At 40.1% G+C, this 21,226-nt stretch overlaps 1 protein-coding gene across 6 annotated transcripts in view; it reads right to left on the bottom strand.

Annotated features, from left to right (window-relative positions):
• The window catches only part of PRUNE2 (prune homolog 2 with BCH domain), a 160,217-nt gene that overhangs the window by 11,749 nt on the left and 127,242 nt on the right, over positions 1–21,226 (bottom strand). For all 6 annotated transcript variants that reach the window (XM_027670698.1, XM_027670700.1, XM_027670702.1 and 3 more), the window contains exons 10-15: positions 20,328–20,407; positions 19,270–19,470; positions 14,700–14,876; positions 10,911–11,013; positions 2,633–2,764; positions 2,400–2,486 (exon numbers count right to left, since the gene is read on the bottom strand). In XM_027670698.1, the coding sequence (XP_027526499.1) occupies positions 2,400–2,486; positions 2,633–2,764; positions 10,911–11,013; positions 14,700–14,876; positions 19,270–19,470; positions 20,328–20,407 (780 nt within the window). The remainder of the gene's footprint in view (positions 1–2,399; positions 2,487–2,632; positions 2,765–10,910; positions 11,014–14,699; positions 14,877–19,269; positions 19,471–20,327; positions 20,408–21,226) is intronic.

Below are 21,226 nucleotides of genomic sequence, written 5' to 3'. Positions count from 1 at the left end.
ACAGAACAAAGGTCTTCATGTAACCTTTGTTGATCTCACCAAGGCTTTCAATACTGTGACCAGAAAAGGTCTGTGGCAGATTTTGGAACGTTTAGGTTGTCCCCCCAAGTTCCTTAAAATGATAATCCTACTTCATGAGGATCAGCACGGCCAAGTCAGACATGGTGATGCACTTTCTGAGCCCTTTCTAATAACAAATGGTGTGAAACAAGGCTGCGTTCTTGCACCAACCCTATTCACAGTCTTTTTCAGCATGATGCTCCAAAGGGCCACGGCAGACCTCGATGATCAGGATGGTATCTACATTCAATATCGTACTGATGGAAGCCTATTCAACCTAAGGCGACTGAAGGCCCACACTAAGACCTTAAACCATCTTGTCCGGGAGCTGCTTTACGCTGACGCCGCTGCGCTCGTCACTCACACAGAAATAGCTCTGCAGCGTTTAACATCCTGTTCTGCAGAGGCTGCTGAGCTCTTTGGGCTGGAAGTCAGCTTGAAGAAGACAGAAGTTTTCTATCAGCCTGCACCTCAGGAAGTCTTCCATCATCCCCATATCACCATCGGCCAATCAGAGTTCAAATCAGTCCAGCAGTTTAATTACCTAGGCAGCCTCATCTCCTCAGATGGTAAGATTGATGGAGAGATAGACAACAGGTTAGCAAAGGCACACAGAGCTTTTGGAAGACTCCTTAAAAGAGTCTGGTGAAATAAACACCTGAAGAAAAGTACCAAGATCAGTGTTTACAGAGCCATAGTGCTGTCTACTCTTTTATATGGTTCCGAATCATGGGTCACCTACTGCTGCGTCTCCTAGAACGCTTCCATCAGCGCTGTCTCCGTACAATCCTAAACATCCACTGGTCAGATTATGTAACTAACATGTCTGTTCTGGAACAGGCAGCAGTTACGAGTATAGAGGCCATGTTGCTGAGAACACAGCGGCCTTGGGCAGGGCAGGATGAAGGACCACCGCCTCCCCAAGATCATGCTCTATGGTGAACGTGCCACTGGCTGCCGCAAGAGAGGAGCCCCCAAGAGGAGATACAAGGACTTCCTGAGACAACATCTCAACCTTGGCCATATTGATCTTCATCACTGGTCTACCCTGGCCTCCAATCGGGAGGTCTGGAGACACACTATCTATAATGCTGCTGCTTCTTTTGAGAAAGCACACAGGATCACCCTTGAGGAGAAAAGACAATGCAGAAAGAATCATTTCCTGCTGATACCATTCAAGGAGTCCTTCTGCTGTGCCTTTTGCAACTGATCTTGTCTATCTCGCATTGGCCTCTTCAGCCACCAGTGCGCCTGTAACAATTGTGGGTAGAGCCCTTCCCAAATCTTCGTTCACGAAGCCTGGCCATGACATGAGTATCTCTAGTTTTGTACCACTAATATGCTTTGCCAAACTGTTTAGAGCAAACATTTTCTCCTGTTTGGCAATGAAAAACCTGTAGTCACTGCTGCTCAGTATAATCATTTTGAATAAATGACCAATGAATCATAATTACTATTGATAATTTCAAGTATTGTTTCTCTGTTACTCTGGTATTTTGAATTGTCACTTTCTCCTCGGTCTTAAAGATACCACATCTGAAAGAAGAAGCTCCATTATGACACTCTGCCTTTTGCACTTAGGTAGTGATGGGAGAAATCACGTTTTCCCATCCAAATGTTACCCTGTCAGGCCAGAGTTCCCTGTGACAGATACTTCCAGTGTCTTCACCTGCAGTCTGGGAGCAGAACTCTGAGATCTGTCATGACGTATGTCATTCACTGTGTAGCTTCAGTAGAAGATGCTTCTTCTCTTGCCTGAAGCAACTCCTCACACCTGTCAGTCTGCTCTCAGGATTTCAACTGCATACTTCCCTATCTGCTTCAGCAATGTGTGAGGTCTTCAAAGTCAGTAACAAATTTTTCTGCCTTTTTACTAATCAAAGCATATTTTTTGGAACCAGAACTCCTACGCATTTAAATACAACAGGTTGCAGGCAGTCCTCTAGTATGAGCAGCAACTGATTTTTAAAAACCAAGAACTGTAGCTTAATATGGTCCTATAGCCAGGATTTTTTAAATAAGGTGATTTTCATTACGTGCAGTCCCCTTTTGTACATGCCTTAGAGCTGGGCTCCAAACAAGACAATTTCAAGAGACTGAATTCCCAGTTCTACAGAGGCATACCAGCGTACAAAACCATCCCTATGCTGTCTGCAACTAAATACTTATTTAAATCACTTTTTTTCCCCCCAACTCACTTTAGGAAACTGAACTGTCAAAACCCAAACATAAGCTATAAAATGAGCACTCTTCAGTGAAAGATTAACAGCTATGTTTGATGATTTAGGGCGCTTATGTATTCTTAGGGACATAGAAAATCACTGGTATTCATTACATACCTTATAAAAGGTCGTGTCACAGTCAGAATTGTCCTGATAAACCATGATGGATGAACAATTATAAATGATTTCAGATTCTTCCGTAATCTAAGTAAAAGAGCAATGGTTTCTTAAAAACAACAGAAAACCCCACAAAATATACAGAAAGATCATATACAGTGAACACTGGCATACAGGGGAGTAATAGAAATGAACAGTGTTTAAAATAATGGATTAAGGAAAATATTACTGACCGTCGATCAATCATCTGGTAACATTTTTTCATCCAACCCAATGCAGGCATCCTCCTTCTTGGTGTTGCTCCATTCAAGTAGACAATCATATAGTCTTCAGCTACCATCAGCTCCAAGGTACTGATGACATAACTGGTAAAAGTACGTCAGTGAGCACAAACTGTACATTATCTGCTTAAGCCCAAACTAAATCAGTCTACTAGGAATAAATCAAGGCAGACTAAGCAATTTATTACAAGAGAAGCTTTTCTTTTCCTTTAAACCGAAGCAAACATTTAGCACTGGTCACCATGGTACCTGTAGATGTATAACTAGAAAACCACAGTCTTACCTCTGTCTTCAAATATGTGGTTTTCTTACAAAAATACTGTTTCTTAGTGAGTTTTCAAATCTCACTGGTGACTTTGCTGTCTCTTAAAAAGACATTAAATCACAAGATTTTGCAAGGGAGAACATGGCAGAACCATGTGAAGCTCTAAGAACTTCTAAAATTAACTACTGAGAAACTTCTATTCACTATTCTAATCATCAAGGTTGATGAAGTTTGTTCAATGCAAAAATAAAAAGTGCCAGGAGAAGACAGGGTGAACTTGTTTAAAATTCTTGTGATCCTCACACTACTGCTACTGAGTCTGAGACTGCCAACTACAAACACTTTGAAACTCAAGGCTAATAAAACTTGTCCATCAACCTGACTTCTGATGGGAGAGATCGCTCCATGACATAACTTCATTTTGTGAGCAAAACACTCCAAATACTCATTCATTCTACCCAGAAGAGCACATTACTCAGTCAAATGGGAGGACAATTTTAAATTCTTGTCTGGGACGATATGTGCAGATGCTCCACTCAGTAGTCGCTACCTCATCTGGCAGCTGATCATCACAGGAATATGCAGAATTGTTCTTTCTACTAACCAGCCTCAAGGCATGCCTCTGTAAAAACTCGAATGAAAAACCACAAGGCACACCTTAAAAACCTGAATACCTGAGTGCATTCACTACAAAAGGCAGTTCTATCCCTGAGCACAATGGCACCTTTCACATGTGTATGGGAATGTCTCACGATCTAATCTGACCCTGAAATTCCTTAGGATGCAATGTCTTTAAAAGAATTGTAGGAAATCTAGTTCTCACCAAAGAGAGTGATATTTTACCTGGGCATAAAGTAGGCAGCCATTAAGTAGACCAGTTCCATGCATTTGATAAATCCCATCTAAATCACTACTCACTCAATGCATTTCAATGCTCTTTCTTACCTTGCAGTTGTGCATTTCCTGCTTTTGCCTGATACTTGTAACAGTGAAATAGCAAAGCAAAGGATTGCATGGAGATTTTGATGCATAAAACTTATTTTAACTGAACCCACTGACTACCTGACAAGTTATGAAATTAGCCCTTCTCACAGGGCACAACATCTAGTGCTTTAAAGGCATTGAACCATACAGAAGTATGTGTAAGTACTTACCAAAACACAGTCTGAAAAACGTCTGTGTTTACTAAGGGCAAAGGGAATTGTGAATATTATGAATAATCAGTTATAATAAGAACAATCATAAAGGACTATTATGACAAAAAAGAATTTCTGCTAGTTTTTTAGTCAGATCTCACTTATCTCACATACTTTCATTCAAGAGCTCTTATCCAATTTAGGTTGTATTAGACCATTTGCCATTTTAAGGATGCTGAGCTTCCTTGCAAACCTTACCTATCTAGCAATTTCTTATTATTTGATAATAATGGCAACTTCTTTATTATTTGAAAAGCTGGACAGAATTTTTCTCATTGACTAGAACAAATTCCTCACTCTGCAAGCAAAGTAATGGTTTTGTTTTCAAAGTGTGATTTTTCAAGTTGAGATTCTTCTAAAAAATTTTTAATCTGTTGTTTCAGGCAGCCACAAATTAAACAGCAGAATTTTTTGTGTGGTTCTGCATTATCTAGAAGGACTGCTCTAGAAGATGTCTCAAGCATTTTGGCCCAAACTCTATCCTTCAAAAACAGTTTTACAGGATTAGTCAAGATAACAAATAGGAACAAGATAGTTGGAAATGTGAAAGGAATCCAGATGGGAAAGTGCAAAACTGGGGAGCAACTGAGGACACTTATTAATCAGAAACTAGAGGTGGCCTATACATTGCACATACGTTATTATCCATCAGAAACATGCTGTATTAAAAATGGAAAGAGGTTCAGTGATTTGCAGGTCTCTCCAGATTGCTATACAATTCAATAGTAAAGAATTAACATTAAATTAAATATATGAGTTATTGCATATTTAGTAAACTGTTGCAAACCCTCTACTTCTATGCAATTAATAGGCCTACAATTGGAAGAAAGGGGTGAACTAACTTTCCCTTTTCTTGTTGTCTTGGAGAGAGCCAAGAGATAAGCCTTAAAATAAGCTGAAGGTTCACAGCCAACCTGAACTCTCTTATACTACTACTCTAGAGAAAGTTAATTATAAAACTGACTTTGGCGGTAACCTCAAGCCATGTGGAAAAGGCTCTTAAGGCTTTCTCTGCAAAGTCCGTTTACCACCAGCTCTATCTGAACAAGGGTCTTGGGTGAAGACAAAGAAGAACTATTGAATGTCAGTCACAGTTATTCTCAGCTTTGTTCCTTACTTATCAAGTTGAAACCACTGTAGTAATTCCTGCCTACCTTTTAAATCACCGGGCATTGTGTATATCAGTTACTGTAGATTACATGGGGTTCTTAAGGCTCTACCAGGCAAATGATAGCAGTTGTTCTGACCAGGAACCAAAGCACCCAATCTTGTTTTTCACTCATAAACACAATGTTAAAGGCATTGGCTATCACCACGTGCATCTTCAAGGACTGGAATTTTAAGCAGACTTTGGTCTGTGCTCTAGTGCCCTGTAAGCTGCAAATGGCAAAGGCCAGGTCTCCTGCTGGCTTTAGAAATGACTTACTGGGTTTTGGCAAAGAAAACACTGGATTGATTGATTTTTTAACAGCTGTAAGTAGCTGGAGGTACTTAAGGGGAGTGCTGCCTTCCCAATTTTTGGCTGCCAAAAAAAATTGATATTAGGAGTAATTTTCCTGTGATAAATTTGGGGGTTTGTGGCCAAATTTGTATCCTGCCCAACTGGCCCCTGGCACTTCTAGATGAATCAGAAGCAGCTGGAGTCAGGAAACATACTTAGAGCTGTTTGTGTCAGTAACTGCTATTTATCCTGTATTTTAAAAACAAGTGTCAAAAAATGGCCCTGGGACTTCTAAACACAGCACAGCATATATTAAAAATATATACAGTGATACATCACAATAATATACAATCAACACCCCCCCACCGCTCCCCGAGCACGTCGTGGCACCCAGGCTTGCAGGTCCCCAGGTGCGGCCGCAGCGTGAAAGGAGAGAGAGATGGGCAGCCCTGCCGGTAGTTGCTGCGCGCCCGTGGAGGAGGAGAGGGCAGCTTCGGAGCACACAGAGGTTTGCTGTTCCACGTTTGGGGGGGGAAGGGGTAGGGGGTGTACAGGGGAAGGGGGGGAGGAAGAGAGGGTGGAGTATTGAGCGGGCCACGGGGGTCCTCTGACTGGTGGGAGGGAGAGCGGGGCAATCCTGTACGAAGTGTCACAAGTGAGCAGTGCGCCTGAAGATACGTGGTAACACAGTGGAGGAAGGATATGGTCAGGGTGGGTAGCGGGGTTCCTTTAGAGTGATGGGGGTCCCAGCCAGGCTGGGGCCTTGAAAGGCACCCCAGCCTTGGATGGGCACGGGGGCCAGAACGGTCAGTTGGTCTGTTTGTCTTTTTGTTTTTGGCTCACCTGCGGCTACTGCTCAGGTTCGGCATGTTCTGAATATATTTGCTTTGCTCTGTTACGTCCTGAAAGGGTGGGCAGGACAAAGGGCTGTTCCTGGGTATCTTCTTATGGTTGTATACAAATAGGTGATAGTAAAGTAGGAAATGAAAGACTTGCCCAAATGGTTGCGAGCTATGCTGGCGATGGTACATGCCTTCGGTAGGGTCGCCCATGCCAGACAGGTCAAAACCGTAGGACCAGATACAATCCATTCTTGGGCAGGATGAGCTCGTTAGCCTTCTGGCAGTCATCCTAGCAGAAGGACAACTCTCATCCCAAACCCGGGCAGATGGAGCTCGCTTAGCCCTTTAGGGCCATCCATCTAAGAGAAGGTCACTCTAATCAAACCTACGTCCTGAGGACCTCACTGCCACCGTCCAAGCTCACTCGGCCCTGGCAGATGAACCTTAGGATTAAAGGGTGGGTTCAGTTTCGCGCATGCTGCATCTCACCTAAAAATCCACTGTGCAGGCTTGAAGGCTTTACCCACATTCAAAAAGCCCTGCAGCAACAGGTGAGGGTCCAAACGGCAGATGAAAGGTGCACTGGGAGCCGCAGACCCAACCCTGCACGCAGGCGGTTCGGGATATTGGTCATTTGGGACTGACCGGAGATGACAGTCTCTTGGGGCAGCATCCTGAACGACCAAGCAGCCTTTTCAAGGACAGCACTGCTTGCTCCACTCGGAGAGGGGCCCAGAAAAGGGGCCTAAACAAAGCTCATCTCCACCTTCACCCGGTTGGTTAACCACAGCCAACGGGCATCTTCTTCCAATGCGGTCGCACAAAGAGCAAAAGACAAAGGCACACACCTGCCTCCAAAGGTGTACCTAAATTAACTCTAGCATGTTGGAACATCAGAACCATGCTCAAGTCTGCGGATAGTGGACGTCCTGAGCGACGTTCTGCCCTAATTACCCATGAACTGGCTCGTCTCAACATCGACATTGCTGCTCTCAGTGAAGTTCGCCTTCACGAGGAAGGCAGCCTCAGAGAACATGGTGCCGGTTACACACTCTTTTGGTCAGGTAAGCCCAGAACTGAAAAACATCTCTCAGGTGCCGGCTTCATGATCAAAAACTCTATTCTTCCCAAACTCGAAAATCTGCTGACAGGTCATTCTGATCGCATTATCTCCCTACGCCTTCCACTCCACAACAACCAACACGTTGTCCTCTTTAGTATATATGCTCCAACTCTCCAAGCTGATCCTGCTGAAAAAGATAAATTTTACACTGACCTGCGCCACCTTACCGAAAAGGTGCCTGCAGATGATAATATCATTATCCTTGGTGATTTCAACGCCAGAGTAGGTAAGAATTTTGAAGCATGGAAAGGAGTATTAGGCAAGCATGGTGTTGGAAACTGCAACGATAATGGTCGCCTTCTGCTAGAATTCTGTGCAGAGCAACAGCTCACCGTCACTAGTACTATCTTTCAGCAGAAAAATAGTCTGAAGACAACCTGGATGCACCCCAGATCTAAGCATTGGCATCTCATCGATTATGTCTTGGTACGACGGAGAGATGTCCGCGATGTCCATCACACCCGCGTGATGCCCAGCGCAGAATGCCAAACAGACCATCAGCTTGTGCACTGCAAACTCAACTTCAATCTCAAATTCAAACCTAAAAGGGGCAGTATCCCAAGGAGAAGACTCCAAATTAACAATCTCCAATCAGCCACAGTAAGAGACAGATTCCAGGCAAACCTTCAAACCAGGCTTGAAAACCATTCCACAGATTCTGCAGATTCCTCTCCTGAAACAATTTGGAACCATATTAAAAACAGCATCCTGCAATCCCCTGAAGAATCCTTAGGGTTCTCCCTCAAGAAGAACAAGGACTGGTTTGATGAAAACAATCAAGAAATCCAGGAATTGTTGACGAAGAAGAGAACTGCTCACCAAGCACACCTTGCACTGCCTTCCTGTCACGTAAGAAAAGCAGCCTTTCGTCTTGCATGCAGCAAGCTCCAACAGAAACTCCGTGATATCCAGAACAAATGGTGGATCAATCTAGCTGAAAAACTCAATTATGCGCAGATACAGGGGATCACAAAGGATTCTATGAGGCCCTGAAAACAGCATATGGGCCTACATACCAGGTCCAAAGCCCTCTACTCAGCGCAGATGGTCAAACGCTTCTGACAGATAAAACTTCCATTCTGAATTGATGGTCTGAACACTTTCAGACTCTTTTCAGTACCAACCGTGTAGTACAAGACTCAGCTATTCAGTCCATCACACAACAACCGGTGAGGAATGAATTGGATATTGCCCCCACTTTAGGAGAAACCCTCAAGGCCATACAGCAGGTGAAAATCGGCAAGGCAGCTGGGGTTGATGGAATTCCATCCGAAGTCTGGAAACATGGAGGCCAAGCACTTCATGCTAAATTCCACAAGTTTGTGGTGTGCTGTTGGGAACTAGGCGAACTACCATCAGACCTTCGTGATGCAGTCATCATCACTTTGTATAAGAAGAAAGGAGTTAAATCAGACTGCTCAAATTACCGTGGTATTACTCTGCACTCCATTGCTGACAAAATCCTGGCAAGAATACTTTTGAACAGACTAATACCCGCTATAGCAGAAGGAATTCTACCTGAAAGTCAGTGTGGTTTCAGAGCCAACAGGAGCACCACAGACATGGTATTTGTTCTCAGACAACTGCAAGAGAAGTGTAGGGAACAGAACAAAGGTCTCTTTGTAACTTTGTCGACCTCACCAAAGCTTTCGATACTGTGAGCAGAAAAGGTCTATGGCAGATTTTGGAACGTTTAGGTTGTCCCCCCAAGTTCCTTAAAATGATCATCTCACTCCACGAGGATCAGCACGGCCAAGTCAGATATGGCAACACACTTTCTGAGCCCTTTCTAATAACGAATGGTGTGAAACAAGGCTGCGTTCTTGCACCAACCCTATTCACAGTCTTTTTCAGCATGATGCTCCAAAGGGCCATGGCAGACCTCGATGATCAGGACGGTATATACTAATATACTATATACCACACCTTTTCAACCTAAGGCGACTGAAGGCCCACACTAAGACCTTAAACCATCTTGTTCAGGAGCTCCTTTATGCTGATGACGCTGCCCTTGTTGCCCACACAGAAGCAGCCCTGCAATGTTTAACATCCTGTTCTGCAGAGGCTGCTGAGCTCTTTGGACTGGAAGTCAGCTTGAAGAAGACAGAAGTTCTCCATCAACCTGCACCTCAGGAAGTCCACCATCATCCCCACATCACCATCGGCCAATCAGAACTCAAATCAGTCCAGCAGTTTAATTACCTAGGCAGCCTCATCTCCTCAGATGGTAAGATTGGTGGGGAGATAGACAACAGGTTAGAAAAGTGCTTTTGGAAAGCTTCATAAAAGAGTTTGGAGAAATAAACACCTGAAGAAAAGTACCAAGATCAGTGTTTACAGACCCATAGTGCTGTCTACTCTCTTATATGGATCTGAATCATGGGTCACCTACCGCCACCACCTGCGACTCCTAGAACGCTTCCATCAACGCTGCCTCCGTACAATCCTAAACATCCACTGGTCAGATTATGTGACCAACACATCTGTTCTTGAACAAGCAGCAGTCACAAGTATTGAGGCCATGTTGCTGAGAACATAGCGGCATTGGGTAGGGCACATCTCAAGGATGAAGGACCACTGCCTCCCTAAGATCCTGCTTTATGGTGAACTTGCCACCGGCTGCCGCAAGAGAGGAGCCCCAAAGAAAAGATACAAGGACTCCCTGAAACAACATCTCAGCCTTGGCCACATTGACCACCATAACTGGTCTACTCTGGCCTCCAGTCGGGAGGCCTGGAGACACACCATCTATAATGCTGATGATGCTTTTGAGAAAGCTCGCAGGATCACCCTTGAGGAGAAAAGATATCGCAGAAAGAATCAAGCCTTGCAGAATATACCATCTAAGGAGTCTTTCTGCTGTGCCTTTTGCAACCGGACATGCCTGTCTCATATTGGCCTTTTTAGCCACCAACGCGCTTGTAACAAACATGGGTAAGAGCCCTTCCCAAATCTTCGTTCACGAAGCCTAGCCATGATACAATCAACAACACACAGTGAAAAACAGTCTGGTGGTGTAAGCCCTGCTGATTGTTCTCAGCGAGAGATGGAAATCACTAGTGAAACAGTGCAAAGACTGTAGTCCCAAGAAGTTGAAGATACTGCATTCCTTGACATTTAGGGAAATACTACAGTCAGATTTGGTACTGACAAATACATCTTAATTTTGGAGGGTGAATAAGCAAAAAATACCAAAATAATACTCCACTGAGAAGTTTATCTAAAACTATTGTTTTCCTTGTAATTCAGATCACTCTGCTTCTAATGACCAAAATTACCTCTTAAGTGAAGACACGTTACCTCTCACTGTATAATTATGAGTACTAACTCAAAAGACTGCTACATTGCTCACGTATCACTCACAGGAAAAGGTTTTCCATGACATAGTTGTAATCAGTTCGACTGCTGTCTGGCAAGAAGCATGCTGCAAACACAATGATAGCATTCAGACCATCACCGTAATATCCTGTGGAAAAAAACGAAAAGGCATTTTTATCTTTGTCAAAGGCTTTTAACAGGATAAATTTAAAAAGAAATCTCAAAGTCCTGTAGTTGAGCTACTATGTCTACTGCTGAAGCAGACTGAAAATGGATGAACTATCATCAAGTGATAAGGAGGTTTGAGAGTCAGTTGAATTCTCAAAAAACACACTTAGCACAACTATTAGTAAACTTTATATAGAGACCAGCAAAAACACCTTCTAAGGCTTCTACTTAAGGTTCATTGCTTCTCTGTGGCAATTATGTGCTGAATGCTCACCTCAGATTGAGCAATAAGGGGCTAAAGAAAATCTCCTACATTTGCTGTCTTGCATTGTTTGAAGGATGTTTCACAAAGTCTTCCAATCCAATATCAGTTGGTTTGTGCAGCTCCAATGGCTTTAGGACATTACAATTATGACTCCATACCACTATACCTTAAGAGCTCCTGGGGACCAGTTAAATCCTTTCTTGCAAGTTTTATGTAAATTACTTTTTTACCTTGGATACTCCAATCATCCAATACTGGCATTCTCTGGGCTGCACCACTGCCTAATAACAGCTGTAAACTCTCAAAGCTGTAGCACTACCATTCTGGGGTCCAGGATGTTGCTTGTTACCCAAAATAAAATATTTTCTTCTTGTGATAGATTAATGATGGTTAGTCTTCTCCATAATCCTGTATTATTAATGATAAATAAAAAATACTCCTGCATTTCAGTTTTAAGTTTTGCTTAAAGGATACATGCAATTAGGAGGCAATTTATAAAGATGCTGTAGAAATGGTTGTAAATAGATAGCACTAATGATGCACAGAGACAGAAGCTGGATATACTCAGAGAACAACTCAAAAGCCTTTCAAAAGAATCTAGAAGAAACTGACCATGACGGGGAGATGATAATGTTTGTGAAGGAAGGAAACTTTCATTTCCCTCAGAGACAGAAACACATTCCTGACAAAAATTAAAGGATAATACCCTTGGGAGTGATGGTGCTTGTCTTCCCAAGTCACTGCTACTCACAATGGAACTCTGCTTTCCTGGCGACGGGAAGCAGTGAATGAATTCCTTGTTTTGATTTGCCAGAGTGCACAGCTTTTGCTTTACCTATTAAGCTGTCCTTATCTCAACCCATAAGCTTATTCACTCTTACCCTTCTGATTCACCATAGGGAGGAGTGAGTGAGTGAGCGAGTGAGTGGCTGTGTGGGGCTTGGTTGCCAGCTGGGGTTAAACAACAACAGGAATAAAGCAGTATTTCTTTCCCCCTCAGGTTTCAAATAGGGAGGACATTTCTTTCCTTCCATAAAACTAAAAGAAAACTTTAAAAGATTTTATATCATGCTGCCATAAAGTAATCTGTCCAGCTGGCATAGGAGTTTGATAGCATGAGCACATTGTGGCAGGTGTGCCCACTAAAATACACAGAACAGTCCGAAGTTCATGGAAAGCAAAATGATTATGTGCAGATGCTAACTAACAACCTATGGAAGAAAAACCCACAAATAAGTCTAAACCACTTTTCCTCACACATGCTTGAAGAGAATGAATGTTCATCCAAGAGAGAAGTGCACTTTAATTCACCACTAGAAGGCAGTAAATGCCATTTGCCCAAATTCTCAGCCTATGCAAAGAGAAATATCTCTAAGAAATTTCTCCGTCAACATATGTTGAAGACAGTCTCATGCCTACACTGCCAAGTCTACTCTCCCCTTTCCTATTTTGTGGCTACCACATAAATTCTGCATTTGCTGTTATCTGTCATTTGTCAGGGACGAATATTCAGTAGATCATCAAATCATCAAGATTGCTTGACTTCATACAGAATAGGCCTAGTTGCCATAATGCAGAAACTCTTAGAGCTGTGCAAAGTCTTCCCACAATCCATGCAACAAAATGATTTTGGTTTCCACATCTTCAATTTGCCACTTCATTTAATCCAGTCCTTAACTTACTTTGGTTTGGCTAGATATGAGGCAAAATTTCCAACTGGCAGACTGAAACTCATTGTTCTATCTCACACTGTTTGTCTAATGGCTAACGCCACTGACCAGCACCCTTTCACAAGTAAAGGAAACTTAATGCTCTTTATCTTAGATTTGAGTGATCTAACAAAACAAGGTGTCGGACACATAAAATTTGAATTCAAATTATTTCATACTTAGAGTTGAGCTGAATTACCTAGACTACAATTGATAACTGTGCGTTATTATGTACTTCACAATTGCCATCAGAGATGTCTCCCAGAGCTACTTATTCACTTGCTAAAATGGGCGAGTATTTATTCTTCACAAATGCTGATATACACATATACATCATCATCTAGTAGGAAACAGTTTTCACCACAAATGTATATTGACTAGTTTACAGCATAAAAAAATATATAAACATAATTAGCAAGGCCCCAAAGTATTTTGTGTTCGTTTCCTAAATTATGCCATCTGTGTCTGTTTGCTAAACTGTGTCTGAGGTGTCATCATATTCATAAATCTTTGATGGTGGTGTGGTAGTGCACAAATGCTTGGAGGTTTGAACATTATTAATTCTGATTAAACCTTCTGCACACTGGCCACCGTTAATACCTGTAGGCTATCATTTATCTGCTTTTAATGTAAATGTGCAAATCTGAGGACCACATCCTCAGGTAATATAATTAACCATAATTTATTTATGCCACTTTTACCAGACAGAGATTCAACACTGAAAATATACTGGAAAAAATGGCTGACCTTTAAATGATGTTACAGATCAACAACACTGTGACAAAAGCATCCTTATATAAACTCACAAATCTCACCTCTGAGAGGCTGAGTTGCCTACCTCAGGTTTTGCAGGAATAGAACAACTCATCCTTACACAACACTTTACTTAACAGAGAGTAAAGAGAGTCCTTGAAAGATACAGAGTCCAAAGATAATCTAAACCTGAGACAAATAGGAAAAGGCACTTAGAAAGCTTTGTTTCTCTTTCTTCCGTTAATATCTAGAGTAATATTTAGCCATTTGTATTAATTTATACAGAAGTGTACTAGTAACACCAGCCCTACAAATTCTCCAACTCAGCATATTCTGTGACTGTGATTCTCTGAGGAGGTTGGGGAGCAGATGAGCAAATCAGACAATATAACAAGCATACGAGGTCATTCTCCTACTTTAAATGTTTTTTCGATACGTTATTTGATTTTCATTAACAAATTATGTGAAAAAACCCCATAAACCAGTTCCTGGTGAAATGTTGCCAACAACTATAAATGGCAGAAAAACAGCATAGGGAGCTTAGCCAGATGAATGAAAACCTCAGGACTTTCTGTATCTTTTCTTTTGCCACTCTACTTCCTCATGCAAAAGATTTTGTCAAAACCCACAGAAAAATGTTTTCAAAATTTTATTTTGCTGTAGGTCAAAAGCTTTTTAACTTGTTCAAGACAGTTTTTAGCCTACAATGACCAAATTGTTCCTGACACATGTATGTCAGTTTGCTGCTCCTGAAATAGCTTTGAATTTAAAACACTTAGTCATTGCAGCACTGAATAGAAAGCCAAGTCGATTTTCAGCCAAGGCTGAAAAATAAAATTTTCTCTCCCCAGAACGATAACAGAACAAAACCACAAATCATCACCAATAAAGCATGATTTTTTTACATCAATTTAAAAAATGCTTATTGGTTTTTCCTACCTCCATGTGAAATGACCTTTTTGTATGGTTCAATGACTTTCATATCAATTCTCTGTTCTTGTTCTCCAATAATGACCGTTCTCCATAACCTGTTGTCCTCTCGCTCCTCTTCAGCAGTGTACTCTGGAATTGATTCAGATTCTTCCTGGGAAGCATCCTTAGTAGCAGTATGCTCTTCTCCTGCATATATTGTATATATTGTATATATTACCTCTAAATACTGTTGCTGTTACATACACTTGAAATGAATGACTGAAATTAACTGGATTCTTACAGTACTGGTATAAGTAAGAGCAGAATGTGATCATCTGACAGTCAGTCAATGAGAAGTTTCCATTTTTTAAGACCTTTCATTATTACAAACATAAAAAGAACAACAGCAACTATCACTGTGAGGAATACTGCCATGGGATTTTTGGTTTTGCATCCAGCTGGTAAAACTGAGTAGCTGCTCACTAGTTACTGCACCATAGACCTTTTAAAATGTTTGTGTTGCAGGTATAAGAACTATGCTTAAAAAAAAATAAAAGGAGGAACTAAAAGCGAACACAGGAATACTTCCTGTCTAGAGAGGAATTATCAGAGAGCTATAGCTTCTCAACTTTTTCCCAGTTCGTCTCCAATCTCTTCACATTCACCACCAGAAAATATGAAGAACACCCATCTTCCTCTGCTTCAGACATGCTGACTCCTCATGTAAGCACAGTAGTTGCCTCCCCCAAGGACTGTGGCTGAGGTTAAGTACCAGTTCTCTCACAGATGTGAAGTACAGAGCAGCCATGCAGTCTGGCCTGTTCTATGAGCACCCTTGAGAGAACAGGCACAATGACCACAATAAATAAACCGCATGGCTGACAAGTGACCAGGAAGTCTCAAACACAGCCTCTCTGCTGGATACTCTTTGTTTCAGAAAAACTGTGATGTAATTAATAAAATCTACATTTCCATTGCACATGGACAAGACGGTTCTTAACTGCATTCCAGTTTTTCAAATTTAATGGCTGTTTACAGGGAAAGTGACAGGAAAAGTGATTATGTCCACAGCTGGAAATACTTATTTTCCCTCTTTAGTTTTTGTTACAACATACTGTGTTTTCCATGGGGTAAAAAAAAATTCCTCTTTTGTACTATTTTGTACTATCCTGTATACATATTGGTAATTTACCTTCATCGTAAAGATTCTGTACATTTTATCCATTACACATATTTGAAGTAAATTGTTCTTTTTAAAGCATTATTCTGGCTGTGCAGTCATAAGAGCAGAATTTTATTTGCAAATCAATAAGTGAGGAAACAGTAAACAAAGATACATTGAGATACATAATGACGTACATGTGTGTACTTTAAAAGCTGTAAACATCCTATTTGAAAATACCAAAGAGATCTATGAGAATTAAGAATAAACTAAAAGAAGCAAGTTTAATTGACAGGAATTAAAGAACACAATGTTTTATAGATGTCCTCAAACCCTTCAGATACCTCTGCTTCTTGAACTACTCATACAAATGATCCTTAAAACACACTAGTTTATTGTAAAAATTAAATCAATTATCTTTATGAAATTAGGAATACAATAGTATACTGTGTTTATACCACATATGTCTACACAGAACCTTTAGGCACAAACACATATGTGTACTAACTCTTAAATTGTAAAACTGATTTCTCTGTTAAAACCTATCAATAATTTCACAAAATTTGTTAGAAATACCAAGTTCCTCTAAGTACACAAAAAAAAGCTTTTAAAAAATCTATATATTAGGTCAAGTACATATTTTTTTGTTTTGTTACAGTATGACTAACAAAGTCTGAATTTCTGCTGCTGCCTGTCTTGTATTTTCTGTCCCTAATATAAAGTATTGTTAGGGAATTATACTGAGAGAAGATCCCCCTCTATAAAGATCATGACTGAGGCAGAGAACAGTAGCTAGCAAAACAGCTTTAGTGAAAAGAGGCTGGGCTGGGTAACTTGCAGACTAGTGCCAAAATTGTGTTTGGGGTCTGATAATTATTTTCTTTTTTTTTGGTTGGTGAAAGCACAGATGATGAAGAATGACTAAGATCCTGATAAAACTTACGATGCTGAAATCAGACACATGAATTATTTTTTGATAGAAATTATACAAGACTGCCTCTTCCTGATGAAGTAGCTCTGCTCTACTGCCTGGAGTGAAAGATGCACTAGTGTGTAATTCAGAAAGGACATAAACATCTGCAGACAAAATAATAAACACTTTTACTTTACAAATAATGCTGATTTGGGGGCAGGCCTTCACTGATATTCATGTATGGTCTTCAGAAATGCAATTCTTATGCCATCTAAAGCAATAATAAAAAAAATATTTCAGAAACTAGCATGGGTTCTGAAAAAGAATGTTTAAATGTATAGTATTAGTGACAAAAAGAAAACCACTCTGTGAAACTGATGATCAACCAATCTCTAAACAAGTCAGGTGGTAGTTTGAGACAAGTATTTTAGTATTTCTGCTCTCATCTATTTTCTTGTATATTGCAGTTATGATGATTCTTCTTCACCATTCTCTTAGACAAATGGGTTTCAGTATCGCTTGTTATACAGACCCATCAGTTTTTCACTGATGAGGTGGACCCCTGAACCATGACAATAGTCTTGCTTTTCTCTGTTGTCTTTCATAGCTTAAAGGGACTTTCAACAGTCTCATCATGACAAGTTAAAAATCACTGCTTTCTATGGTCTGAGCAGCTACATCTTCTCGTTATTTACTTTTCCAGGTTTGGCACCAGTTAGAAACATTAAACTGTGGGAGACTGTGAGTGCTGGTAACATCAGAGTGCATACTAGTTAATGGCAGAGTACAAAAGTACAAAGATAACAAAGGCTATATACCATGAAATTAAACCATTCTGCACTTTTCTTAAGACTATAATCTTAGCTATCAGATTCATATTATTTATAGCCAACTTCTTTTATTATTCTTCTATTATGCTGACTTCTTTTGATAAAATGTTGACTTTTTTTTCCTTTTCTACTCTCTGCTCATGGCTCTTCTAAGTGGAAGACATTTTTGTTACTAAGTATGTCTAAAACCAAACTACACAACTGCAAAAATGTCACCAAAAACCCAGGGACCTTGAGCTCTTCACACAGGAGTTTGGGGAAACTGGTCCAACTTTAAGAACTGAAGGAACCATCACATTTAGAAAGCAGCAAAAAAAAACCCACTGGGAAGAAATACTTGCCATAAATACAACTGCCACCAAAATCACTAGAGCTGAATTTAATTATTTGAGGGCTTAAAGGCAAAATCTGTTCTACTGCAGGCAGAGATTTTTTTTCTCTCACACGGTAGCCACAGCAGTCTAAGCAGGTTAGCTCGCGTGTGTGTGTGCATGTTAACCTTTGCTATAAAATCTTCTAACCATCAAGCAACTCATCTCTATGCTCTGTATCTACAATAAGGATATCAGCCTTCTAATGAGAAGTAACATTAGAGATGCTCATGCATGATTGAGTACACAGTAATGCTTCTTTAGCAATATCACTTAAAATGATGAAACTGTTCTTTTATGCTCAAGTGACCTCACTAGCACTAGAGTGTGTAAATGCATGGGAAAATTCAGTTTAAACTGATATGGTTTTTAAAAGTTTCTTTCTGCTGTACATTGTAAAATGATCACACTCCTTTTTCCCTCAAATAGCTTATGATCTGTATGATCACATCAGTGATTACAGTTCTTGTATGTTTTATGAGGTACCAGCAAGGAATGAGTGTCAACACCCTATTTTGTACATCATGAGGGTAAATAAAGTGAGTTAAACAGTGTAAAACACTTTCAGATCATATTTCTTTGACAGAAAATCATTAATATGTGAAGGAAGAGTGAAGGGTCTCATTGCACACTTCAGGGTGTATCTATACTGCATGGCTAGTTCTGCTGAGAAACGATATTTAAATAACTGGAATGAGGAATTCTGTTCTTCCATCACCTGAGCTGGCTTTATCAGGCTATGCACACAACCTTCCACATCTCAGCTTCCCAATCATACACGGGAATAAAAAGTCGACATTTCTTCCTAACAGAAGACCTCTCAGCACATTATGTCTACCTCACTTATACACTGCAAGATCTTTGGTGCAGCTTATGTCAGCCAACACATTTTGCACAAAGTTATATCCCCAAGTGCTACTGATGTAACTATAAGCTAGAGCTGCCCGGCACTGTGCTAAGCTGCAGTTAGCTACAGCATGCTCTATAACAAAGATCAGTTGCTTTCTTCTTGTTTTCAGACAAGTCCTATAGTACTGGACAAAGACGGGACTTTGAATTTGATTCTCTCTAGGTAGCTGTTCTTACTTTATTAGGTCAGCTGTACTATTTTTTTCCACACTCTAAAAAAAATAGAAGTATACTATTTTACACAGGTGAAAGGTTAAAAAATAGCAGACAGTAAAAATAACCTGGATGCCTAGCATTAACTCTTGAATGCTTTAACCATAGTGATAACCTGACAGACATGAGACTGATCATGTAAGCAGTAAAAAAAAAAAAAAAAAAAAATGAGCTCTGTGTTTACAATCTAAAATATTACCTTGTCCATTGTATTCAAAAGAGTCTGCTTCATCAGGAGTGTCAAGGTCATCTACATTGATGTCAGTTTCATCTGGTGTATCCAAATTGTCATCAGAAAGTACAGACCCTTCACTCTGGTCCAAAGAGAGATTGATGTTTGGAGCAGTGAGCTTTATCCTTCGGGGTTGGGAACCATTAAGATCAAGAGAATTGGGAGGTTCTTAAAAAAAAAGACAAGGAAAAAAGGAACTTTATCTACTCCACACACAATTCATCTATCATACACTTAAAAACCACTTCAAACACACTGAGACAGATCAATTCTAGTAACACCATGACATTTAAGACCACCTAACACAAAACACAAATATCAACATTACTATTTAGCAAAATAAAACAAGCATTTACAGGAACAGTAGGTGTAGCTCAGAGCTGCTAAATTATGCAAAATCCAGATTCTGTTTTTTGCAATCAACACCAAACTGCTTAAGAATTCAAAGAGCAACACACAAATCATTTGAGTTATGAACCAAGACATTGCTGAGTCCTGGGAAAATTCATGGGAGTGAAACCCCCTGTAAATATTTATTTCCTCATGCACTTGATGCTATTTGAATGGTACTGATTTGCAAGCAGTTATGTCTCTAGTTTTAATTATGCAATATCTTAATACAATAATAGAAATAAAAAAACTCTCGGAGTCTCCTAATCAGTCTTAAATAAAAATAGTCTTCAACAAGACAAAACCTAGGTATGCCTTTGCCCCTTGCCTGTATGTTGTGTGACCCATTTCAAGCTGTTCTAACTTAGTTCACTTAGACAGCAGTCAATTATAAAGTAAATAATACAGATTATTAAAACTTCACAAGGACTAAACAATGCACAAGAGAAAATGTCACACTACAATTATTATTTCTCAAATGAAGAAAAGAATTGCCTAAATAAAGCAAACTTAACACTTTTTTCTTTTTGACACTGAACTGATTCTTTACCAGCACAGAAATATCTTTCTCACTGCAAAATTAAATGCCATGGGAATAAGATACAATTAAGAAAATGAGTTAGAGCTTCTCTCACCAGGTCTCATCTCTGTAGAACTGGGGCTTAGTACACCCTCAGCTAAGGGGATGTCCATTCCCACATCCTCTTGTACCAACCTGAGAGGTAAAATACAAAGTAAAATCTTAAAGAGATGCATGGGTTGACCTTGGTATCAATACAGCTCATGTGATTACAGGGAACTGAAATTTCCTTCAGCATAGCCAGTTAAGAAGTCTGATCACAAAACTGATGTGAGAAGCAAACACAGCTGTTGTAATTGTACTGTGTCATTTTTACCCCTAATTTATGCACATTTCTGTAGAGCCTTTGGAGACTACAGGGCACAGATACCCACTTTTACCTGTATCGAGACACAGCACTGAATAATAATAGGTTGACAAACAGCAGTGTTTCTCATTTTATGCAAATGAAGTTGGTCTTTTGTCATCCAGCAAACTAGATACATGATTGCAGGGAGCTTCAGCTACTCTTTGTAAAACAGTATATTCACGACTGTACATACATTTACTGTACAGCAAAAATGAGATGAGTGGGTTTTTTCATTCTTTTGGTATCAATTGTATTTTAGAACAATTCTGACCCAAATTAGTAATACTGAAGCAGTTGATGTACTGCACTGAAAGAGTTCAGAAAGTACAAAAATGAGAACCAAAATTACATCGCAGATTTTTAAAGACTAAAATGTTGCAAAATATCCTACCTAGATTTCATTTTTAGGATGGTACTGAGAAATTACATTTAACTTCATACATACATAAGACAAGGAAAAGGCATTATATGGTGAAAACTGCAACAAAGGTGGTTGAATGCTTAAAGAAATTGACTTGAACTGTTTTCATGTCTATTCGCTATTCAAGTATTTTACAAAATACTTGCTGGAAGGATGGTTCACCTGCAAATAGGAAACAATATTT

This window comes from Neopelma chrysocephalum, unplaced genomic scaffold (assembly GCF_003984885.1).
Source record: "Neopelma chrysocephalum unplaced genomic scaffold, ASM398488v2 Primary Assembly neopelma1_96926, whole genome shotgun sequence".
Taxonomy (NCBI): Eukaryota; Metazoa; Chordata; class Aves; order Passeriformes; family Pipridae; genus Neopelma; species Neopelma chrysocephalum.
Note: the sequence above shows the minus strand (reverse complement) of the source record. Positions and strands in the feature narration are given on the sequence as shown.